A 22,825-nucleotide genomic window follows, 5' to 3' on the forward strand; every position below is an offset into this window, starting at 1 on the left:
GAGAGAACGAGAGCGAGAGAACGAGAGCGAGAGAACGAGAGCGAGAGAACGAGAGCGAGAACGAGAGCGAGAACGAGAGCGAGAACGAGAGCGAGAGAACGAGAGCGAGAGCGAGAGAACGAGAGCGAGAGAACGAGCGAGAGAACGAGCGAGAGAACGAGCGAGAGAACGAGAGCGAGAGAACGAGAACGAGAGCGAGAGAACGAGAGCGAGAGAACGAGAGCGAGAGAACGAGAGAGCGAGAGAGAGCGCGAGAGCGAGAGCGAGAGCGCGAGAGAGAGCGAGAGAGAGAACGAGAGCGAGAGAACGAGAGCGAGAGAACGAGAGCGAGAGAACGAGAGCGAGAGAACGAGAGCGAGCGAGAGAACGAGAGCGAGAGAACGAGAGCGAGAGAACGAGAGAACGAGAGCGAGAGCGAGAGAACGAGAGCACGAGAGCGAGAGAACGAGAGCGAGAGAACGAGAGCGAGAGAACGAGAGAACGAGAGCGAGAGAGAACGAGAGCGAGAGAACGAGAGAACGAGAGCGAGAGCGAGAGAACGAGAGCGAGAGAACGAGAGCGAGAGAACGAGAGCGAGAGAACGAGAGCGAGAGAACGAGAGCGAGAGAACGAGAGCGAGAGAACGAGAGCGAGAGAACGAGAGCGAGAGAACGAGAGCGAGAGAGAGAGAACGAGAGCGAGAGAACGAGAGCGAGAGAACGAGAGCGAGAGCGAGAGAGCGCGAGAGCGAGAGCGAGAGCGAGACAGCGAGAGCGAGAGAACGAGAGCGAGAGAACGAGAGCGAGAGAGCGAGAGCGAGAGCGAGAGCGAGACAGCGAGAGAGCGAGAGCGAGAGAACGAGAGCGAGAGCGAGAGAGAACGAGAGCGAGAGAACGAGAGCGAGAGAACGAGAGCGAGAGAACGAGAGCGAGAGAACGAGAGCGAGAGAACGAGAGCGAGAGAACGAGAGCGAGAGAACGAGAGCGAGAGCGAGAGCGAGAGAGAGAGCGAGAGCGAGAGCGAGAGAGCGCGAGAGCGAGAGCGAGAGAGCGAGACAGCGAGAGCGAGAGAACGAGAGCGAGAGAACGAGAGCGAGAGCGAGGAGAGCGAGAGCGAGACAGCGAGAGAGCGAGACAGCGAGAGAGCGAGACAGCGAGAGCGAGAGAACGAGAGCGAGAGCGAGAGAGCGAGAGAGAACGAGAGCGAGAGAACGAGACAGCGAGAGCGAGAGAACGAGAGCGAGAGAACGAGAGCGAGAGCGAGAGAGCGAGAGCGAGACAGCGAGAGCGAGAGAGAGCGAGAGCGAGAGAGAGAGAACGAGACAGCGAGAGCGAGAGAACGAGAGCGAGAGAGCGAGAGCGAGAGAACGAGAGAGCGAGAGCGAGAGAACGAGAGCGAGAGCGAGAACGAGAGCGAGAGAACGAGAGCGAGAGAACGAGAGCACGAGAGCGAGAGAGCGAGACAGCGAGACAGCGAGAGCGAGACAGCGAGAGAGCGAGACAGCGAGACAGCGAGAGAGCGAGAGCGAGAGAACGAGAGCGAGAACGAGAGCGAGAGAACGAGAGCGAGAGCGAGAGAGCGAGAGCGAGACAGCGAGACAGCGAGAGCGAGACAGCGAGAGCGAGAGAACGAGAGCGAGAGAACGAGAGCGAGAGAGAACGAGAGCGAGAGAACGAGAGCGAGAGAACGAGAGCGAGAGAACGAGAGCGAGAGAACGAGAGCACGAGAGCGAGAGCGAGAGAGCGAGAGAGCGAGACAGCGAGAGCGAGACAGCGAGAGAGCGAGAGCGAGAGAACGAGAGAGAACGAGAGCGAGAGAACGAGAGCGAGAGAACGAGAGCGAGAGAACGAGAGCGAGAGAGAACGAGAGCGAGAGAACGAGAGCGAGAGAGAGAGCGAGAGCGACAGAGAGAGTGACAGAGAGAGTGACAGAGACAGAGAGCCAGACGGAGAGAGACGGAGAGAGAGGGTCCTACCTGTGGCGACGATGCTGTTGACGAGCGTGTAGTTGTCCTCCGCCCCGAGTAGGGAGCATGGGAAAATGACGCTGTGAAATGGGACGTTATCCTTCGCCATGAAATTGTAGAGCACAACCTGAGGTGGAGAGCGGAATTCCATTCAGGTACCAACAACAACAGCGTTTATACAGAGCCTTTAATGAAGTAAAATGTCCCAAAGTGCATCACAGGAGCACAAATCAGACAAAATTTGACACCGAGCCTCATAAGGAGATATTAGGGCAGGTGACCAAAAGCTTGGTCAAAGAGGGAGGTTTTAAGAGGAGAGAGGCGGAGAGGTTGAGGGAGGGAATTCCAGTACTAAGGGCCCAAACAGCTGAAGGCACGGCCCCTCTGACAGTGCAGCGCTCCCTCAGTACCGCCCCTCTGACAGCGCGGCACTCCCTCAGTATTGCCCCTCCGACAGTGCGGCGCTCGCTCAGTACCGCCCCTCCGACAGTGTGGAGCTCCCTCAGTACCGCCCCTCCGACAGTGTGGAGCTCCCTCAGTACTGCCCCGCCGACAGTGCGGCGCTCCCTCAGTACCGCCCCTCCGACAGCGCGGCGCTCCCTCACTACTGCCCCTCCGACAGTGCGGCGCTCCCTCAGTACTGCCCCTCCGACAGTGCGGCGCTCCCTCAGTACTGCCCCTCCGACAGTGCGGCGCTCCCTCAGTACTGCCCCTCCGACAGTGCGGCGCTCCCTCAGTACTGCCCCTCCGACAGTGCGGCGCTCCCTCAATACTGCACTGGAGTGTCGGCCTGGATTTTTGTGCTCAAGTCTCTGGAGTGGGGACACAACCTTCTGACTCGCAATCCCAGCTTCTCTAATCTCCCCACATTCAAACGGAACAGGCCAGCGATTGAGGAATACGAAGGCGAATAAGACTGAGGTACACGTGACCGACTGTCGGGACCCTCGGGGGAGGCATATGGCCTCAGGGTTAAAACCCGCTACCATCGTCTATTAATAATCTAGACAAGGGAACTAGATGTAATATCTCCAAGTATACTATATCATAGCAGATGCATTGCTGGTCATCTTCCAAAATTCTATAGACTCGGGCACAGTTCCCATGGATTGGAGGGTAGCTAATGTACCCCACTATTTAAAAAAGGTGGCAGAGAGAAAACGGGGAATTATAGACCGGTAAGCCTGACATCGGTAGTGGGGGAAATGCTCGAGTCCATTATAAAAGATGTAATAGCAGAGCACTTGGAAAACGGTGACAGGATCAGACAAAGTCAACATGGATTCACAAAAGGTAAATCATGCTTGAATAATCTACTGGAATTTTTTGAGGATGTAACTGGTAGAATAGATACGGGAGAACCAGTGGATGTGGTGTATTTGGACTTTCAGAAGGCATTCGATAAGGTCCCGCATAAGAGATTAGCGTGCAAAGTTAAAGCACATGGGATTGGGGGTAAAGTACTGACTTGGATAGAGAACTGGTTGGCAGACAGGAAGCCAAGAGTTGGAATAAACAGGTCTTTTTCCGAGTAGCAGGCAGTGACTAGTGAGGTACCGCAGGGATCGGTGCTAGGACCCCAACTATTCACAATATATATTAATGATCTAGACGAGGGAACTAGATGTAATATCTCCAAGTTTGCAGACGACACAAAGCTGGATGGGCGTGTGTGCTGTGAGGAAGATGCCGAGAAACTCCAGTATGATTTGGACAGGTTGGGTGATTATACTGCATCTGCCATGCATCTGCCCAATGTGGATAAATGCAAGGTTATCCACTTTGGTGGCAAAATCAGGAAGGCAGATTATTATCTGAACGGCAATAGATTGGGAGAAGGGGAAGTGCAACGAGACCTGGGTGTCCTTGTGCACCAGTCGCTGAAGGTAAGCATGCAGGTGCAGCAGGCGGTTAAGAAGGTAAATGGTATGTTGGCCTTCATAGCGAGAGGATTCGAGTACAGGAGCAAGTATGTCTTGCTGCAGTTGTACAGGGCCTTGGTGAGACCACACCTTGAGTATTGTGTGCAGTTTTGTCGCCTTATCTGAGAAAGGATGTTCTTGCCATGGAGGGAGTGCAGCGAAGATTCACCAGACTGATACCTGGGATGGCAGGAATGACGTATGGAGAGAGATTGGGTCAATTAGGCTTATATTCTCTGGAGTTTAGAAGAATGAGAGGGGATCTCAATGAAACTTATAAAATTCTAACAGGACTAGACAGACTAGATGCAGGAAGGATGTTCCCGATGGCCGGGGAGTCCAGAACCAGGGGTCACAGTCTAAGGATAAGGGGTAAGCCATTTAGGACAGAGATGAGGAGGAATTTCTTCACCCAGAGAGTGGTGAACCTGTGGAATTCTCTACCACACAAGGCAGTAGAGGCCAATTCATTAAATATATTCAAGAAGGAGTTGGATATATTTCTTAAGGCTAAAGGGATCAAGGGATATGGGGAGAAGGCAGGGACAGGGTACTGAATTTGGATGATCAGCCATGATCTCATTAAATGGTGGAGCAGGCTCGAGGGGCCGAATGGCCGACTCCTGCTCCTATCTTCTATGTTTCCATCCAACTCCCGCCCAACCAACCCCAAATCACGGCCTACACGTGTACATTAGAATTCGCGCCCCAGTGCTCACCTCTTCCGGATTCTTCCACCATTTCTCCCAGTGTTCCGTGTAGTCGGCGGTGATGGATATGTAACCAATGGGGGCATCAAACCAGACGTAGAACACCTGCGGGCCAAAGGTCCCGGATCAGAGAAACAGCTGCACATCGATTTATCTGGCTGTAATGCACCTCAGACAGTGTAGAGGGAGCTTTACTCTGTATCTAACCCATGCTGTACCTGCCCTGGGAGTGTTTGATGGGACAGTGTAGAGGGAGCTTTACTCTGTATCTAACCCCGTGCTGTACCTGCCCTGGGAGTGTTTGATGGGGCAGTGCAGAGGGAGCTTTACTCTGTATCTAACCCCGTGCTGTACCTGCCCTGGGAGTGTTTGATGGGACGGTGTAGAGGGAGCTTTACTCTGTATCTAACCTCGTGCTGTACCTGCCCTGGGAGTGTTTGATGGGGACGGTGTAGAGGGAGCTTTACTCTGTATCTAACCCCGTGCTGTACCTGCCCTGGGAGTGTTTGATGGGACAGTGTAGAGGGAGCTTTACTCTGTATCTAACCCGTGCTGTACCTGCCCTGGGAGTGTTTGATGGGACAGTGTAGAGGGAGCTTTACTCTGTATCTAACCCATGCTGTACCTGCCCTGGGAGTGTTTGATGGGACAGTGTAGAGGGAGCTTTACTCTGTATCTAACCCGTGCTGTACCTGCCCTGGGAATGTTTGATGGGGACAGTGTAGAGGGAGCTTTACTCTGTATCTAACCCCGTGCTGTACCTGCCCTGGGAGTGTTTGATGGGACGGTGTAGAGGGAGCTTTACTCTGTATCTAACCCCGTGCTGTACCTGCCCTGGGAGTGTTTGATGGGGACAGTGTAGAGGGAGCTTTACTCTGTATCTAACGCCGTGCTGTACCTGCCCTGGGAGTGTTTGATGGGACAGTGTAGAGGGAGCTTTACTCTGTATCTAACCCTCACCTTGTCCTTGAACTCTTCCAGCGGTACAGGCGTCCCCCACTTCAGGTCCCGCGTGATGCAGCGCGGTTTGAGCCCGTCTCGAATCCAGGAGCGTGTGATGAAGCGGGCGTTGGACGTCCAGTCACCGGTCTCGATGGACTTCTCCAACCAGATCTCCAGCCGCTCCTGCAGCTGTGTATTAAAAAAAAATTAAGATTAAAACTGACCAGGCTCGAGGGAAAAGGGGAGCAGCGTTCTGTTCCAAGTCCCAGTGTTACCAGGAAAGGTTCGACAAAGGTCGTTAGCCCGGTGACGGCAACTCTGCTGATTCTAGCCCCAGCAGTTTGTCATCTTCCACCCTCCATAAACCTGTACTCATCCAAAACTCGGCTGCCCCGGATCCCAACTCGCGCCGAGTCCCATTCACCCATCATCCCGTGCTCGCTGACCTACACTGGCTCCCGGTCCCACAACGTCACGGTTTTTAAAAAGCTCATCCTCGTTTTCAAATCCATCCGCGGCCTCCTCGCGCACCCTCCCTCTCTCTCTGTAAACTCCTCCAGCCCCATAACCCTCCCTATCTCTGTAACCTCCTCCAGCCCCTACAACCCTCCCTATCTCTGTAACCTCCTCCAGCCCCTACAACCCTCCCTATCTCTGTAACCTCCTCCAGCCCCTACAACCCTCCCTATCTCTGTAACCTCCTCACGCCCCTACAACCCTATCTCTGTAACCTCCTCCACCCCTACAACCCTCCCTATCTCTGTAACCTCCTCCAGCCCCCTACAACCCTCCCTATCTCTGTAACCTCCTCCAGGCCCCTACAACCCTCCCCATCTCTGTAACCTCCTCCAGCCCCTACAACCCTCCCTATCTCTGTAACCTCCTCCAGCCCCTACAACCCTCCCTATCTCTGTAACCTCCTCCAGCCCCTACAACCCTCCCTATCTCTGTAACCTCCTCCAGCCCCCTGCACCCCTCCCTATCTCTGTAACCTCCTCCAGCCCCCTACACCCCTATCTCTGTAACCTCCTCCAGCCCCCTACACCCATCCCTATCTCTGTAACCGCCATCAGCCTCTACAACCCTCCCTATCTCTGTAACGTCCTCCAGGCCCCTACAACACTCCCTATCTCTGTAACCTCCTCCAGGCCCCTACAACCCTCCCCATCTCTGTAACCTCCTCCAGCCCCTACAACCCTCCCTATCTCTGTAACCTCCTCCAGCCCCTACAACCCTCCCTATCTCTGTAACCTCCTCCAGCCCCTACAACCCTCCCTATCTCTAACCTCATCCAGCCCCTACAACCCTCCCTATCTCTGTAACCTCATCCAGCCCCTACAACCCTCCCTATCTCTGTAACCTCCTCCAGCCCCTACAACCCTCCCTATCTCTAACCTCATCCAGCCCCTACAACCCTCCCTATCTCTGTAACCTCATCCAGCCCCTACAACCCTCCCTATCTCTGTAACCTCCTCCAGCCCCCTGCACCCCTCCCTATCTCTGTAACCTCCTCCAGCCCCCTACACCCCTATCTCTGTAACCTCCTCCACAGCCTCTACAACCCTCCCTATCTCTGTCACCTCCTCCAGCCCCTCCAAATCTCTGTAACCTCCGCCAGCCCCTACAACCCTCCCTATCTCTGTAACCTCCTCTGCGCTCCTCCAATTCTGCCCTCTTGCACATCCCCCAATTTCCATCACTCCACCATTGGCGGCCGTGCCTTCAGCTGCCTGGGCCCTAAGCTCTGGAATTCCCTCCCTAAACCTCTCTGCCTCTCTCTTTCCTCCTTTAAGACGCTCCTTAAAACCTACCTTTGACCAAGCTTTAGGTCACCTGCCCTAATATCTCATGGCTCGGTGGCTCCAGTGAACCGCCTTGGGACGTTATACTACGTTAGAGGCGCTGTATAAATGGGAGTTCATCTTGACATTTTATGTACGTTGACCAACAACAGTATTAGGTTTGATATAGCTGTTCTGTAGTGTTATATTAAATGACAAGGTGACATGCAGGTCAGAATACCCGGCTCCCAGGCCCGGAGCGATGACATTCGGCTCTCTTGGCTGCGGGGTTCCGACTGAACCCAGAGAGAGAGAGAATGCTCAAACCCACCAAGTGAACAACACAGCCCGGTTCCCAGGCTTGGAGTGCGGCCGCATGGCTTCTGACCAACCCGAGAACGCTCTGATATTGGGGAGGTGGGGGGGGTTTGTTGTGATCTGGAACGCGCTGCGGAAGCAGATTGAATTGTAACTTTCACAAGAGGAATTGGATAAACACTTGGAGTTGAAAAATTCGCGGGGCTACGGGGGCAGGGGGGAGTGGGATTAATTGGAGAGCTGTTTCAAAGAGCTGGCACAGGCATGATGGGCCGAATATGAACATAAGAAGTAGGAGCAGGAGTAGGCCATACGCCCCCTCGGGCCTGCTCCGCCATTCAATAGGATCATGGCTGATCCGAATCTAGACTCACGTCCACTTCCCTGCCCGCTCCCCGTAACCCCTAATTCCCTTATCTGCTAGGAAACTGTCTATCTCCATTTTAAATTTATTTAATGTCGCAGCTTCCACAGCTCTCTGGGGTAGCAAATTCCATAGATTTACTACCCTCTGGGTGAAGAAGTTTCTCCTCATCTCAGTTTTGAAAGGGCAGCCCCTTATTCTAAGATTATGCCCCCTAGTTCTAGTCTCACCCATCAGTGGAAACATCCTCCCCGCATCCACCCGATCAAGCCCCCTCACAATCTTATACGTTTCGATAAGGTCACCTCTCATTCTTCTGAGCTCCAATGAGTAGAGTCCCAACCTATTCAACCTTTCCTCATACGTCAACCCCCTCATCTCCGGAATCAACCGAGTGAACCTTCTCTGAACCACCTCGAGAGCAAGTATATCTTTTCTTAAATATGGAAACCAAAACTGCACGCAGTATTCCAGGTGTGGCCTCACCAATACCCTGTATAACTGCAGCAAGACTTCCCTGTTTTTATACTCCATCCCCCTTGCAATAAAAGCCAAGATTCCATTGGCCTTCCTAATCACCTGCTGTACCTGCATACTAACCTTCTGTGTTTCATGCACCAGGACCCCCAGATCCCTTTGCACTGTAGCACTTTCTCTCCATTTAGATAATAACTTGCTCTTTGATTTTTTTCTGCCGAAGTGCATAACCTCACACTTTCCAACATTATATTGCATCTGCCAAATCTCTGCCTGTAAGATGCTACAATAAAGACAACCTTATATTTCACTTATCGAACAGGAGACGGTAATGGGACAAGGAAAGAAACAAAAAGATGGGTCTAGAGGAGGTGTAAATGGGGGTGGCAGAATCATCGACAGCTGCCGTCCGGAAAGACAGGGGCCGAGGTTATGGTCTGAAATTGTTGAACTCGATGTTGAGTCCAGGAGGCTGATCGAAAGATGAGGGGCTGTTCCTCGAGCTTACGTTGGAACAGCGCAAGAGGCCGAGGACGGAGCGGGAGCGGAGAATTAAAAAGTGACAGGCGACCGGAAGCTCGGAGGGAGTGGGTCACGCCCGCGGACTGAGCGGAGGCGTCCCGCAAAGCGGTCGCCCGACCCGCGTTTGGTTCTACTGATGAGATTTCACTTACTTTGGGCAATTCCAGGAACAAGTGCTTGGAGGTTTTGATGACTGGAGTCTCTCTGCAGATCTTGCAGCGAGGATTCTGAAATGAGGACACAGAGCAAATCGACCAGGTTAGTTCGCAGGCAGCTTCCAAAGGCCCCTGACGTAAACTACTAGGCACTTGGTGTAAGCGTTAAACAAAGCTTTAAATCAACTGTTTTACGACATGGAGGTCTAGTTGTGTCCTTCACTAGTTCCCGTTAAGAATGTCCTGCGCAAGCTGGGCCCGTGCCCGAGTATTTATACTCCCTGGACAGCGCCACCCGCAGGCCGCTCAGTATTATTTCATAAGTATTTCTTTCATGAATGACCGATTTATGTCAGCCCCCATCAATTGAAAGCGTCGAAGATAGGGGTCACCTTCAGCTCCACGGCGTTAATCAGCTTCCCGCACAGGTCGCACTGGTCCCCTCGCGCCTCCTCGTAGTTACAGAACGGACAGACCCCCTCCACAAACCGGTCCGCCAGGAACCGCTCGCACTTGTCGCATCGCAGCTGGTCCACCGTTTCGCTGCTCAGGAAATTCCGCTCCAGCAGCCGGTGAAAGATGTCCTGGGCAATCCTGAAATGATGGAATATCATTACAATGTGTGTGTGGGGGGTGAGGGGGAGGGCGCGACAGAGAGGGAGGGCGCGAGCGCGAGAGAGCAAGCGCGACAGAGAGAGAGAGCGACAGAGAGAGCGCGAGAGAGCGCGAGAGAGACAGAGAGAGAGGCGCTTTGTGGGAGGCAGGCCCCACAGAAGGCAGTGCAGCTTTCGGGGGCCATTGGTCAGAGGGCACTGATCTCCCCAGCCAGCTGGGAGACAGCAGGGTAAAGGCCGAAACGAACCTGGTCTGGTGTTCGGTGGTGGTGCGGCCGAAGTAGTCGAAGGAGATGTTGAACCAGCTGTAGATCGCGCTGTGTATGGCGTTGTACTTGTCGCAGATCTGCCGGGGGGTCAGCCCTTCCTCCAGGGCCTTGGTCTCCGTGGCCGTCCCGTACTCATCCGTCCCGCAGATGTACAGGATGTTCCAGTTCCTCAGGCGGCAGTACCTGAGGAAAAGGGAGACATTAGGAACAGGAGGAGGCCATTCAGTCCCCTCGAGCCTGTTACATTAGGAACAGGAGGAGGCCATTCAGCCCCCCTCGAGCCTGTTACATTAGGAACAGGAGGAGGCCATTCAGCCCCCCTCGAGCCTGTTACATTAGGAACAGGAGGAGGCCATTCAGCCCCCTCGAGCCTGTTACATTAGGAACAGGAGGAGGCCATTCAGCCCCCCTCGAGCCTGTTACATTAGGAACAGGAGGAGGCCATTCAGCCCCCCTCGAGCCTGTTACATTAGGAACAGGAGGAGGCCATTCAGCCCCTCGAGCCTGTTACATTAGGAACAGGAGGAGGCCATTCAGCCCCCTCGAGCCTGTTACATTAGGAACAGGAGAAGGCCATTCAGTCCCTCGAGCCTGTTACATTAGGAACAGGAGGAGGCCATTCAGCCCCCTCGAGCCTGTTACATTAGGAACAGGAGGAGGCCATTCAGCCCCCTCGAGCCTGTTACATTAGGAACAGGAGGAGGCCATTCAGCCCCCCTCGAGCCTGTCCCGCCATTCAGTCAGATCATGGCTGATCTGTATCTTAACTCCATCTACCCGCCTTGGTTCCGTAACCCTTGTCTAATTGGTTCGCTCTTTCACCGAGCCGGCAAAGACACGTTGGGTAGTTTACCAGTGAAGCAAGTCTCCCATTCCTGCCCCGGTTCCCCTGACCCCCTCTCTCTCTCTCTCTCTCTCTCCTACCGGGCGAACGCATCGGCGCTCAGCACACAGCCGATGATGTTGCCCAGGTGCGGAATGTTGTTGACGTAAGGCAAGGCGCTGGTGATCAGTATATTCCTTTCGTTCTTCTTTGGCAGACTGCAAAGTGAAACAGAGTATGGTTAAGAGATAGGACACATTGCAAGAGGAGAAGGAAACATGATTTATATTTTATACAAAAAAAAGAAAGAAAAAAGTGAGGCACTCCCTCAGTACTGCCCCTCCGACAGTGCGGCGCTCCCTCAGTACTGCCCCTCCGACAGTGCGGCGCTCCCTCAGTACTGCCCCTCCGACAGTGCGGCGCTCCCTCGGTACTGCCCCTCCGACAGTGCGGCGCTCCCTCAGTACTGCCCCTCCGACAATGCGGCTCTCCCTCAGTACTGCCCCTCAGATAGTGCGGCGCTCCCTCAGTACTGCCCCTCCGACAGTGCGGCGCTCCCTCAGTACTGCCCCTCCGACAGTGCGGCGCTCCCTCAGTACTGTCCCTCCCTCAGTACTGCCCCTCCCTCAGTACTGCCCCTCCGACAGTGCGGCGCTCCCTCAGTACTGCACTGGGGGTGATGGCCTGGGATGCTGGAGTGGCGGATTGAGCCCACAACCTTCTGACTCGGAGGCGAGAGTGCTACCCACTGAGCATGGGGCCAACTCCACAGTAATAAATAGTGTGTCTATATTTTTGCTAACTGAACTCAGACTTAGGGAATCCCCACCAACCCTAACCCGCTGCACACGACGGGACAGAAGGAACAGCAAGTGCGCCGAGGTGCTCACATTGGGTGCTGTATCTGCCTGGGTTTAGGCAGCCCGGCTAGTCCAGCTCGCCATGCTTCCTCAGCAGCCTGAAGCTCCTCCTCGGTGACCTTGTGATCGATGGCGTCCCCTTCCTGCAAAAAGAAGACGCAACATTTCTACCGAGTCGATAGTCCCCTCCCTGCCCCACCCCACCCCACCAACGACGCTGTAAATCGCAGACACCTCGCGTCCCGAGAAACCTCTGCTCAGGGATTTATTCACTTCTCATTCAAACGTATGAAATTCTTTACAGGGCTTGACAGGGGTAGATGCTGAGAGGCTGTTTTCCCCCCCCTGGCTGGAGAGTCTAGAACCAGGGGTCACAGTCTCAGGATAAGGGGTCGGCCATTTAGGACCGAGATGAGGAGGAATTTCTTCACTCCGAGGGTGGTGAATCTTTGGAATTCTCTGCCCCAGAGGGCTGTGGAGGCTCAGTCGTTGAGTATATTCAAGGCCGAGATCGAGAGATTTCTGGGCACGAAGGGAATCGAGGGATATGGGGATCGGGCGGGAAAGTGGAGTTGAGGTCGAAGATCAGCCACGATCTTATTGAATGGCGGAGCAGACTAGAGGGGCTGAATGGCCTCCTCCTGTTCCTAATGTAACAGGCTCGAGGGGGGCTGAATGGCCTCCTCCTGTTCCTAATGTAACAGGCTCGAGGGGGCTGAATGGCCTCCTCCTGTTCCTAATGTAACAGGCTCGAGGGGGGCTGAATGGCCTCCTCCTGTTCCTAATGTAACAGGCTCGAGGGGGGCTGAATGGCCTCCTCCTGTTCCTAATGTAACAGACTTGAGGGGGCTGAATGGCCTCCTCTTGTTCCTAATGTAACAGGCTCGAGAGGGGCTGAAGGACCTCCTCCTGTTTCTAATGTTCAAACGAGAAAGGAAGATCGTCCAAGAGTGGAGCAGGTAAACCGCGCGTGCGCTCGCACCTCTGTTTCGTTGGAGGCGGCTTTCTCGGGCAGCGGTGCTGGAGTCGGCTGTTTCTGCAGGTAGGCCTTGAACGCCTGCACCCCCTTGCCCTCGAGGACGGTGCCCACGGCCTTGCAGCAGGCGCTGGTGCTGTTCATGCGCTGAAACCATTCGCGCACCGCCGCGAACTCCTCTGCTGGGGGGAAAAAAACACACACGTGAATGGGCAGTTAAAAACTGCCGAGAGTCTGGCTGTTTTACTTCTCGGGTTACTGCTCAAAAATATCATTCGAAAGAATTTATTTTTGCTACACACAGCGTATTAAGCATACGCTGATAACACATACTGAGGGAGCGCCGCACTGTCGGAGGGGCGGTACAGAGGGAGCGCCGCACTGTCAGAGGGGCGGTGCTGAGGGAGCGCCACACTGTCGGAGGGGCGGCGCTGAGGAAGCGCGGAGGGGCAGTTTATGGGGCTCGAGTCTCTGGAGTGGGACTTGAACCCACCAACATTCTGACTCAGAGGCGAGAGTGTTGCCCACAGCCACGGCTGACTGACCAGCCCGTCAAACCTACTGCGTGTCTCACGTCACCATTCTGCGACAGTCACGCTTGCGGATCCGCACCATCACGAGGTGGGGCTTTGCAAGAGCACCTCCACGGAGAACACAAGACAGCGAGGAATGGTACAGTACCTGGAAGACACGAAGCATCCTGGAGAAGGGGATACAGGGCTCCCCACAGGACGACATCAGCCACAGTCACAGTGTCCTTCAAGAGATCACAGGAGCCACAAGTTACTACAGCAAGCAGTTAGGAAGGCAAATGTTACGTTGGTCTTCACTGCAAGAGGATTTGAGTACAGGAGCATGGATGTCTTACTACAGTTATACAGGGCCTTGGTGAGACAACACCTGGAGTACTGTGTGCAGTTTTGGTCTCGTTACCCAAGAAAGGATATACTTGCCATAGAGGGAGTGCAGCGAAGGTTCACCAGACTGATTCCTGGGATGGCAGGACTGTCGTATGAGGAGAGATTGGGTCGGCTTAGGCCTGTATTCACTAGAGCTTAGAAGAATGAGAGGGGATCTCATTGAAACGTATAAAATTCTGACAGGACTAGACAGACTGGATGCAGGGAGGATGTTTCCCCTGGCTCGGGGGGGGGGGTCTAGAACGAGGGGTCACAGTCTCAGGATATGGGCTGAGATGCGGAGAAATTTCTTCACCCAGAGGGTGGTGAACCTGTGGAATTCTCTACCACAGAAGGCTCTGGAGGCCAAGTCACTGAATATATTTAAGGAGGAGATCGATAGATTTCTAGACACAAAAGGCATCAAGGGGTATGGGGAAGAGAGCGGGAATATGGTATTGAGAGAGAGGATCAGCCATGATCATATTGAATGGCGGAGCAGGCTCGAAAGGCCGACTCCTGCTCCTATTGTTCTATGTTTCTATGAAATCGCACTGGAGGATTAGGTACGAATGCCATATACTTTTCACACACCATCTACAAGATGCACTGCAGCAACTCGCCAAGGCTTCTTCGACAGCGCCTCCAAAACCCGCGACCGCTTCCACCTAGAAGGACAAGGGCAGCGGGTGTGTGGGAACACCGCCGCCTGCAAGTTCCCCTCCGACTCACACACCCCATCCCGACTTGGACATACGTCGCTGAAATAAGCACAGGAGTATGTCGGGGAGGGGTGGCGCGAGTTCCTGATTTCCACTAGCCTGTGTGTGAAGACGTGCTTCCTGACATCACTCCTGAACGGCCTGGCTCTAATTTTAAGGTTACGCCCCCCTCCTTGTTCTGGAATCCACCCACCAGAGCAAATAGTTCCTCTCTCTCTATCGACTCCTTTAATGATCTTAAACATCTCGATCAGATCACACCGAGACGGTCCGGTGCTAGCGCGCTCTCCCTGGTTTGGGCGGCCCGCTCTCGCCGCTCGCTCCCACAACCGGAGCGAGGTGTTCGGCGAGTCGGGCGGAGGCAGCACAGCGCGGCAAGCACGTCGACCCGCTAGGGCACGTCGGCTGGCCGCTCCTCAGCGGGAAGGGATTCCGACCGGGAGGAGGGGAGCTGAGCATGGCGGCCAGAGGCTGGACCGGAAGCGGGAGAAGCAGGCCTGGGCCGTCGGGACCGTGGAGCCGGCGACGGTGAGGTGGAGGCCGCGGCGACCGGAGGATGTGTTGGGCGAGTCGGGCGGAGGCAGCGCAGCGCATCGGGACGCAGCAGCAGACTCGACGACTCGCAGTCCGACTGGGAGGAGGGGAGCCGGGAATGGTGGCCAGAGGGTGAGCGGGAGAAGCAGGCCACCGCACGTGGAGCCGAGCCGGCAACAGCGAGGAGGACGGAGGGGCTGAGGGACATCGTGCTCCCACTGCCACTGGATGCCAAAGAATTGACTTTCTGAACACGGCGCTGTAAAAATAGCTGACGTGTCTCGGTGAGCTACCACAGCTTTATTGTGGGAGTGATTGGGGAGTAAGCATTCCATTGTACTAGTTACATATGGCAAATAAAGAATCTTGAATCTTGAACACAAGCCTAGTCTGTGCAAAATAACAACAGAAAACGCTGGAAAAACTCAGCAGGCCAGGCAGCATCCGTGGAGAGAGAAACAGAGTCATTGGCCCAGTAATTCCGGTCCCAACGCGTGAGTACGGACGGGGTGCTCACGCGTGGGCCCGTTGGAAGTGCCGGATTTCAGCATGCACAGCGCATGCGCGGGAAACCGGCATTTCCTCCAAGGGGTTCAGAGGTCCAACGCGTGCGCGCAGGACTCTGCGCGCACGCGTTGAACTTCCTTCTTTTTGACAGGTTTGCCCGTGTGCAAAGGCCTCAACTTTTTAGAACTGTAAAAAGGAGACGTAAGGGCTTGATTCTTTAAGGTAAGTGGTCTATTATTTAAAATTATAACATTTTTTCCACAGCTTTATTGTTTTTAAGGACCTCCTCTCTGGTGAAGAAGGCCCAGCAGCGCCTATATTTCTTGAGGAGGCTGAAGGGATGTAATCTGTCACCCCCGATCCTCTCTAACTTCTACCACTGCACTATAGAGAGCATCCTGACAAACTGTATCACGGTATGGTATGGCAGCTGTAGCTCCCATGACCGGAAAGCCCTGCAGCGGGTAGTCAAAACTGCCCAACGCATTACCGGCACCCGGCTACCGACCATAGAGCACATCTACCAGAAACGCTGTTTACGGAGGTCACGGACCATCATCAAAGACCCTACCCACCCCAGCCACAGTCTGTTCGCCCTCCTGCCATCTGGGAGACGCTACAGATGCATTCGCACCCGTACGACCAGATTTAGGAACAGCGTCTTTCCCAGGGCTGTCATCCTACTGAACTCCACAAATAAACTCTAAAGCCTGCACATCTGCCAATGCACTTTATTATGGTTATGTTGATGTTAATGTATTACAAGCCAAATGTATGTTGAATGTTTAAATGTCTTAATCTAAATGTACACTCTCGGGAGCCGCAAGCCTACATTTCGTTGTACTGCACTTGTGCACGAACAATGACAATAAAGTTGATGATGATTATGATTTTTAGACCCGATTTCTTAAAAAATTATTTTTTTCAAAAATTTGATTAATTGTTTAAAATTGTTTTTTAAAGTTATTTATAGTTCATTTAATTAGTGGGATGTTTTTTTAAATTTTATTTAAAGTTTAAGTAGTGTTTTTGGGCGCCCGTACTTTTCACAAGTTTGACAGCTCTTACTATCAAACTCATGAATGAAGTTTTCCCTCCCCTGATTGGCTGCCCAGTGCTCACCTGATCCCAGCCGGCACACCGCACTAACTACGCCGCTGGATCAGGCAAGCACAGCGCGCCGACAGCTGAACCGGGCCAGTGACAGGAATTCCAAGCAGGCCCGGGCTTCAGCTGTCGGCGCGCCGGGTGAGTGCACGTCGGGGGCTTGCACGCGCGGCAAGCCCCCGATCCTAATTTCCGGGCCAACGTTTCAGGTCGATGACCCTTCGTCAAGACTGAAAAATCACAGGAAATGAAACAGATTAAAAGGCCAGTTTGAGGGCTGGGAAATGGGGATGAGAGAACAAAAAGAGAAGTGAAGAGACATTAAAGAGGTATTCAAAACGAGACGAGATGGTGGTCGGACTAGTGGAGACAAAAGACAGCTCTAGATTAGGTGTGAAATGCGCTGGCAGAATAGGAGACAGCTGCCATGTGGGAGAGAGAAAAAAGGGGGAAGGGCACAAAACACAGGTGTGGATAAAAAATATAATAGGGGCTGAGGTTATGATCTGAAATTGTTGGAACTCGATATTGAGTCCTGAAGGCTGTAAAGTGCCTAATCGGAAGATGAGGTGCTGTTCCTCGAGCTTACGCTGGGTTTCCGTGGAACAATGCAAGAGCCCGAGGACGGTGAGGTCCGAGTGGGAATGGGGCAGTGAATTAAAATGACAGGCGACCGGAAGCTCGGGGTCACCCTTACGGACTGAACGGAGGCGTTCCGCAAAGCGGTCACCCAATCTGCGTTTGGTTTCCCCAATGTAGAGGAGACCGCATCGTGAGCAGCGAATACAGTAATACTAGATTGCAAGAAGTACAAGTAAATCGCTGTTTCACCTGGAAGGGGTGTTTGGGGCCCTGGACAGTGGGAAGGGGGGGGAGGTATAAGGGCAGGTGTTGCATCTCCTGCGCTTGCACAGGAAGGTGCCGGGCGAAGGGGAACGGGATCTCATTGAAACCTATAAAATTCTAACAGGATTAGACAGACTAGATGCAGGAAGGATGTTCCCGATGGCCGGGGAGTCCAGAACCAGGGGTCACAGTCTAAGGATAAGGGGCAAGCCATTTAGGACTGAAATGAGGAGGAATTTCTTCACCCAGAGAGTGGTGACCCTGTGGAATTCTCTACCACACAAGGCAGTTGAGGCCAATTCATTAAATATATTCAAGGAGTTAGATATATTTCTTAAGGCTAAAGGGATCAAGGGATATGGAGAGAAGGCAGACAGGGTACTGAATTTGGATGATCAGCCATGATCTCATTAAATGGCAGAGCAGGCTCGAGGGGCCGAATGGCCGACTCCTGCTCCTGTCTTCTATGTTTCTATGTAAACTTCAAGCCGTCCGAAACTCTTACTGCCGAATCCCCGAAGGTCGGTCGCAGCCGAACGCGCGCAGAGGGAGGCGGCCGAACTTACCGAGGTCACGCAGGGCGTCGCCTGATCGATCAGGGCCTGGTTGAGGTAGGACAGCTGCTCCCACACTGCCCCGACGGCCTCCTCGCTCTTCCTGCCCTGCACGATCGCAGCGTGCAGCGCCACGCACATCGCCGGCTGAAATCCACAAGAGGTTTGGCGTGAATCGAGCAAAATCAGCACACGTCCGCAAGACAGTTTACATAGAATCACGTCGAGTGTACACAGCACAGAGACAGGCCATCCGGCCCAACTGGTCCTTGCCGGTATGCATGCTCCACACGAGCCTCCTCCCACCCTATCACCATATCCTTCTATTCCTTTCTCCCTCGTGTGTTTATCCAGCTTCCCCTTAAAGGCAACAGAAAATGCTGGAAATACTCAGCAGGCCAGGCAGCATCCCTGGAGAGAGAAACAGAGTTAACGTTTCAGGTCTGGGACCCTTCATCAGAACTGGAAAAAGCTGGAGATGTAACAGATATTAAGCAGGAGCAGAGACGGCGGGGGGGGGGGGGGGGGGTTAGGAGGGGAGGAAGAAATAGAAAGAACATCCTGTACTTTTGTAAGAGGCAGGAAAGATAAAATGTTGCAAATGGGAATGGCAAAAATCATACTGCATGCAAAATGGGGGCAGGGATAATTATCTGAAATTGTTGAACTCAATGTTGAGCCCGGAAGGCTGTAAAGTGCCCAATCGAAAGATGAGGTGCTGTTCCTCGAGCTTACGTTGAGCTTCATTGGAACAATGCAATAGCCCGAGGACAGAGAGATCAGAGTGGGAGTGAAGCGGTGAATTAAAGTGACAGGCGACCGGAAGCTCAGGGTCACCCGTACGGACTGAACGGAGGTGTTCCGCAAAGCGGTCGCCCAATCTGCGTTTGGTCTCCCCAATGTAGAGGAGACCGCATCGTGAGCAGCGAATACAGTATATTAAATTGCGAGAAGTACAAGTAAATCGCTGTTTCACCTGGAAGGGGTGTTTGGGGCCCTGGACAGTGGGAAGGGAGGAGGTAAAAGGGCAGGTGTTGCATCTCCTGCGCTTGCACGGGAAGGTGCCAGGTGAAGGAGCAGGGCTGTTGGGGGTGATTGAGGAGTGGACCAGGGTGTCGCGGAGGGAGCGGTCCCTTCGGAATGCTGAAAGGGGAGGGGAGGGGAAGATGTGTTTGGTGGTGGGATCACGTTGGAGGTGGCGGAGGATGATCCGTTGAATGTGGAGGCTGGTGGGGTGAAAGGTGAGGACAAGGGGAACCCTGTCATGGTTCTGGGAGGGAGGGGAAGGGGTGAGAGCAGAAGTGTGGGAAATAGAACGGACACGGTCAAGGGCCGTGTCAACCACGGTAGAGGGGAATCCTCGGCTGAGGAAAAAGGAAGACATGTCAGAAGCACTAGTATGGAAGGTGGCATCGTCAGAACAGACGCGGCGGAGACGGAGAAACTGGGAGAAAGGAATAGAGTCCTTACAGGAGGCGGGGTGGGAGGAAGTGTAGTCCAGGTAGCTGTGGGAGTCGGTGGGCTTGTAGTGGATGTTTGTTGAAAGCCGATCGCCAGAAATGGAGACGGCGAAGTCAAGGAAGGGAAGAGTCGGAGATGGACCATGTGAAGGTGAGGGAAGGGTGGAAATTGGAAGTAAAGTGAATGAACTTATCCAGTTCAGGGCGAGAGCAGGAAACAGCACCAACACAGTCATCGATGTACCGGAAAAAGAGGTGAGGGAGGGGACCTGAGTAGGACTGGAACAAAGAATGTTCCACATGTCCCATGAACAGGCAGGCATAGCTAGGGCCCATGCGGGTTCCCATAGCAACACCTTTAATTTGGAGGAAGTGAGTGGAGTCAAAGGAGAAGTTGTTCAATGTGAGAATAAGTTCAGCCAGGCGGAGGAGGGTGGTGGTGGATGGGGACTGGTTGGGCCTCTGTTCAAGGAAGAAACAGAGCGCCCTCAGGCCATCCTGGTGGGGGATGGAGGTGTAGAGGGATTGGATGTCCATAGTGAAAAGGAAATGTTTGGGGCCAGGAAACTGGAAACTGTTAAAGTGACAGAGGGCGTCGGAAGAGTCGCGGATGTCGGTGGGAAGAGACTGGACAAGGGGAGAAATAATAGAGTCGAGATAGGAAGAGATAAGTTCCGTGGGGCAAGAACAGGCTGAAACGATGGGTCTACCAGGGCAGTCCTGTTTGTGGATCTTGGGAAGGAGGTAGAAGCGGGCTGTGCGGGGTTGGGGGACTATGAGGTTGGCGGCCATGGAGGGAAGATCTCCAGAGGAGATGAGGTCAGTGACAGTCTTGGAAACAATGGCTTGATGTTTGCTAGTGGGGTCATGGTCCAGGCAGAGGTAGGAGGAGGTGTCGGAGAGTTGGCGTTCAGCTTCTGCACGGTAGAGGTCGGTTCGCCAAACAACAACAGCACCACCCTTATCAGCAGGTTTAATATCGGTTACATCTCCAGCTTTTTCCAGTTCTGATGAAGGGTCCCAGACCTGAAACGTTAACTCTGTTTCTCTCTCCACAGATGCTGCCTGGCCTGCGGAGTATTTCCAGCATTTTCTGTTGTTATTTCAGATTTCCAGCATCCGCAGTATGTTGCAATTATATCCCCTTAAAGGCATCTGTGCTATTCGCCTTCACCACTCCCTGTGGTAGCGAGCTCCGCATTCTCACCACTCTCTGGGTAAAGAGGTTTCTTCTGAATTCCTTATAGGATTTATTTTGTGACTGTCTGATATTGATGGCCTCTAGTTCTGGTCTCCCCCACATCTTCTCTACGTCTACCCGGTCGAAAGCCGTTCATTATTTTAAAGACCTCCATCAGGTCGCTCCTCCAGAGAAAGGAGCCCCCAGCCTGTTCAGCCTTTCCCCGATAGTTATAACCCTCTCAGTTCCGCTATCATCCTCGTCAATCTATTCTGTACCTTTTCCAGTGCCTCTGTATCATTTTATCACAGAAGGAGGCCGTTCGGCCCATCGAGTCTGTGCCAGCTCTTCCGAAGAGCGACCCAGTTAGTCCCACTCCCGCCGCTCTTTCCCCATATCCCTGCAATTTTTTCTCCTTCAAGTATTTATCCAATTCCCTTTTGAAGGCGACTATTGAATCTGTTTCTACCGCCCTCTCAAGCAGCGCGTTCCAAATCCTGACCACTCGCTGCGTAAAAAAGTTTTCCCTCCTGTCACCTCTGGTTCTTTTACCAATCGCCTTAAATCTGTGTCCTCTGGTTACCGATCCTCCTGCCACTGGAAACAGTTTCTCCTTATTTACTCCATCAAAACCCCTCCTAATTTTGAGCACCTTTATCAAATCTCCCCCTTAACCTTCTCTGCTCTAAGGAGAACAACCCCAGCTTCTCCAGTCTCTCCACGTCACTGAAGTCCCTCATCCCCTGGTACCATTCTGGTCAATCTCCCCCTTAACCTTCTCTGCTCTAAGGAGAACAATCCCAGCTTCTCCAGTCTCTCCACATCACTGAAGTCCCTCATCCCCTGGTACCATTCTGGTCAATCTCCCCCTTAACCTTCTCTGCTCTAAGGAGAACAATCCCAGCTTCTCCAGTCTCTCCACGTAACTGAAGTCCCTCATCCCCTGGTACCATTCTGGTCAATCTCCCCCTTAACCTTCTCTGCTCTAAGGAGAACAACCCCAGCTTCTCCAGTCTCTCCACGTAACTGAAGCTCCTCATCCCCTGGTACCATTCTGGTCAATCTCCCCCTTAACCTTCTCTGCTCTAAGGAGAACAACCCCAGCTTCTCCAGTCTCTCCCCGTAACTGAAGTCCCTCATCCCCTGGAACCATTCTGGTCAATCTCCTCCGCACCCTCTCCAAGGCCCTGACATCCTGCCTAAAGTGCAGTGCCCAGAATTGAATATAATACTCCAGCTGAGGCTTAACCTTAATTTTATTCAATGACTATTTTTGACTATTCCCAGCGGTCTCCACGCCTGCCTCCCATTTTCCAAACTCCGTAAACTTGAGGGGCCGAATGGCCTGCTCCTATCTTCTATGTTTCTATGAGGAGGCCGTGGAGCGATTTGAACACGAGGATGTTGCTGACATGAATCAGTCATTCATGAAAGCAAGACTTATGAAATAATACTGAGAGGCCTGCGGGTGGCGCTGTCCAGGGAGAGTATAAATACTCGGGCACGGGCCCAGCTTGCGCAGGACATTCTTAACGGGAACTAGTGAAGGACACAACTAGACCTCCATGTTGTAAAACAATTGATTAAAGCCTTGTTTAACGCTTAGACCAAGTGCCTAGTAGTTTTCTTACGTCAGTTGCCATACCTGGAGCCAACGCAGGTCAGCGAGCATGGCGGGGCGGGGGACGGGTCTCGGTGCGAGTTAGGACAGGGGGACAAGCAAGAGTTTTGGACGAGCTGAAGTTTACGGATTGTGGAACGTAGGAGGCCGGCCAGGAGAGCGTTGGAATAGTCGGGAGTCTGGACATACGAACATATGAATTAGGAACAGGAGTAGGCCACCCGGCCCTTCGAGCCTGCTCCTCCGTTCAATAAGATCAGGGCTGATCCGATTACTCCACATTCTCGCCTACCCCCTGACGTAAGAAAACTACTAGGCACTTGGTCTAAGCGTTAAACAAAGCTTCAATCAACTGCTTCACAACATGGAGGTCTAGTTGTGTCCTTCACTAGTTCCTGTTAAGAATGTCCTGCGCAAGCTGGGCCCGTGCCCGAGTATTTATACTCTCCCTGGACAGCGCCACCCGCAGGCCGATCAGTATTATTTCATAAGTCTTTCTTTCATGAATGACTGATTCATGTCACTCCCGATAAATTCTTGGTAAGCAAGGGGGTGAAAAGTTATCGACCTCTGCCTTAAAAATATTCAAAGACTCTGCTTCCACTGCCCTCTGAGGAAGAGAGTTCCAAAGACTCACGACCCTCTGAGAAAAAATTTCTCCGCATCTCTGTCTTAAATAGGCGACCCCTTACTTTTAAACAGTGACCCCTAGTTCTA

The 22,825-nt window shown here is 53.2% G+C and overlaps 1 protein-coding gene across 5 annotated transcripts in view; it reads right to left on the reverse strand.

Moving 5' to 3' along the window:
• The window catches only part of mars1 (methionyl-tRNA synthetase 1), a 74,667-nt gene that overhangs the window by 38,944 nt on the left and 12,898 nt on the right, over window positions 1-22,825 (reverse strand). For 2 of the 5 annotated variants that reach the window (XM_085973044.1, XM_085973042.1), the window contains exons 4-14: window positions 17,860-17,994; window positions 13,360-13,435; window positions 12,685-12,860; window positions 11,733-11,845; window positions 10,944-11,060; window positions 9,999-10,202; window positions 9,529-9,730; window positions 9,134-9,208; window positions 5,538-5,708; window positions 4,587-4,682; window positions 1,955-2,072 (exon numbers count right to left, since the gene is read on the reverse strand). In XM_085973044.1, the coding sequence (XP_085829170.1) occupies window positions 1,955-2,072; window positions 4,587-4,682; window positions 5,538-5,708; window positions 9,134-9,208; window positions 9,529-9,730; window positions 9,999-10,202; window positions 10,944-11,060; window positions 11,733-11,845; window positions 12,685-12,860; window positions 13,360-13,435; window positions 17,860-17,994 (1,483 nt within the window). The remainder of the gene's footprint in view (window positions 1-1,954; window positions 2,073-4,586; window positions 4,683-5,537; window positions 5,709-9,133; window positions 9,209-9,528; window positions 9,731-9,998; window positions 10,203-10,943; window positions 11,061-11,732; window positions 11,846-12,684; window positions 12,861-13,359; window positions 13,436-17,859; window positions 17,995-22,825) is intronic. The other 3 variants (XM_085973043.1, XM_085973046.1, XM_085973045.1) reach the window with 3 other exon arrangements.

The sequence above is a fragment of the Somniosus microcephalus genome, chromosome 33 (genome assembly GCF_052327205.1).
Source record: "Somniosus microcephalus isolate GS21.2 chromosome 33, FLI_Smic_1.0, whole genome shotgun sequence".
In the NCBI taxonomy this organism is placed as follows: domain Eukaryota; kingdom Metazoa; phylum Chordata; class Chondrichthyes; order Squaliformes; family Somniosidae; genus Somniosus; species Somniosus microcephalus.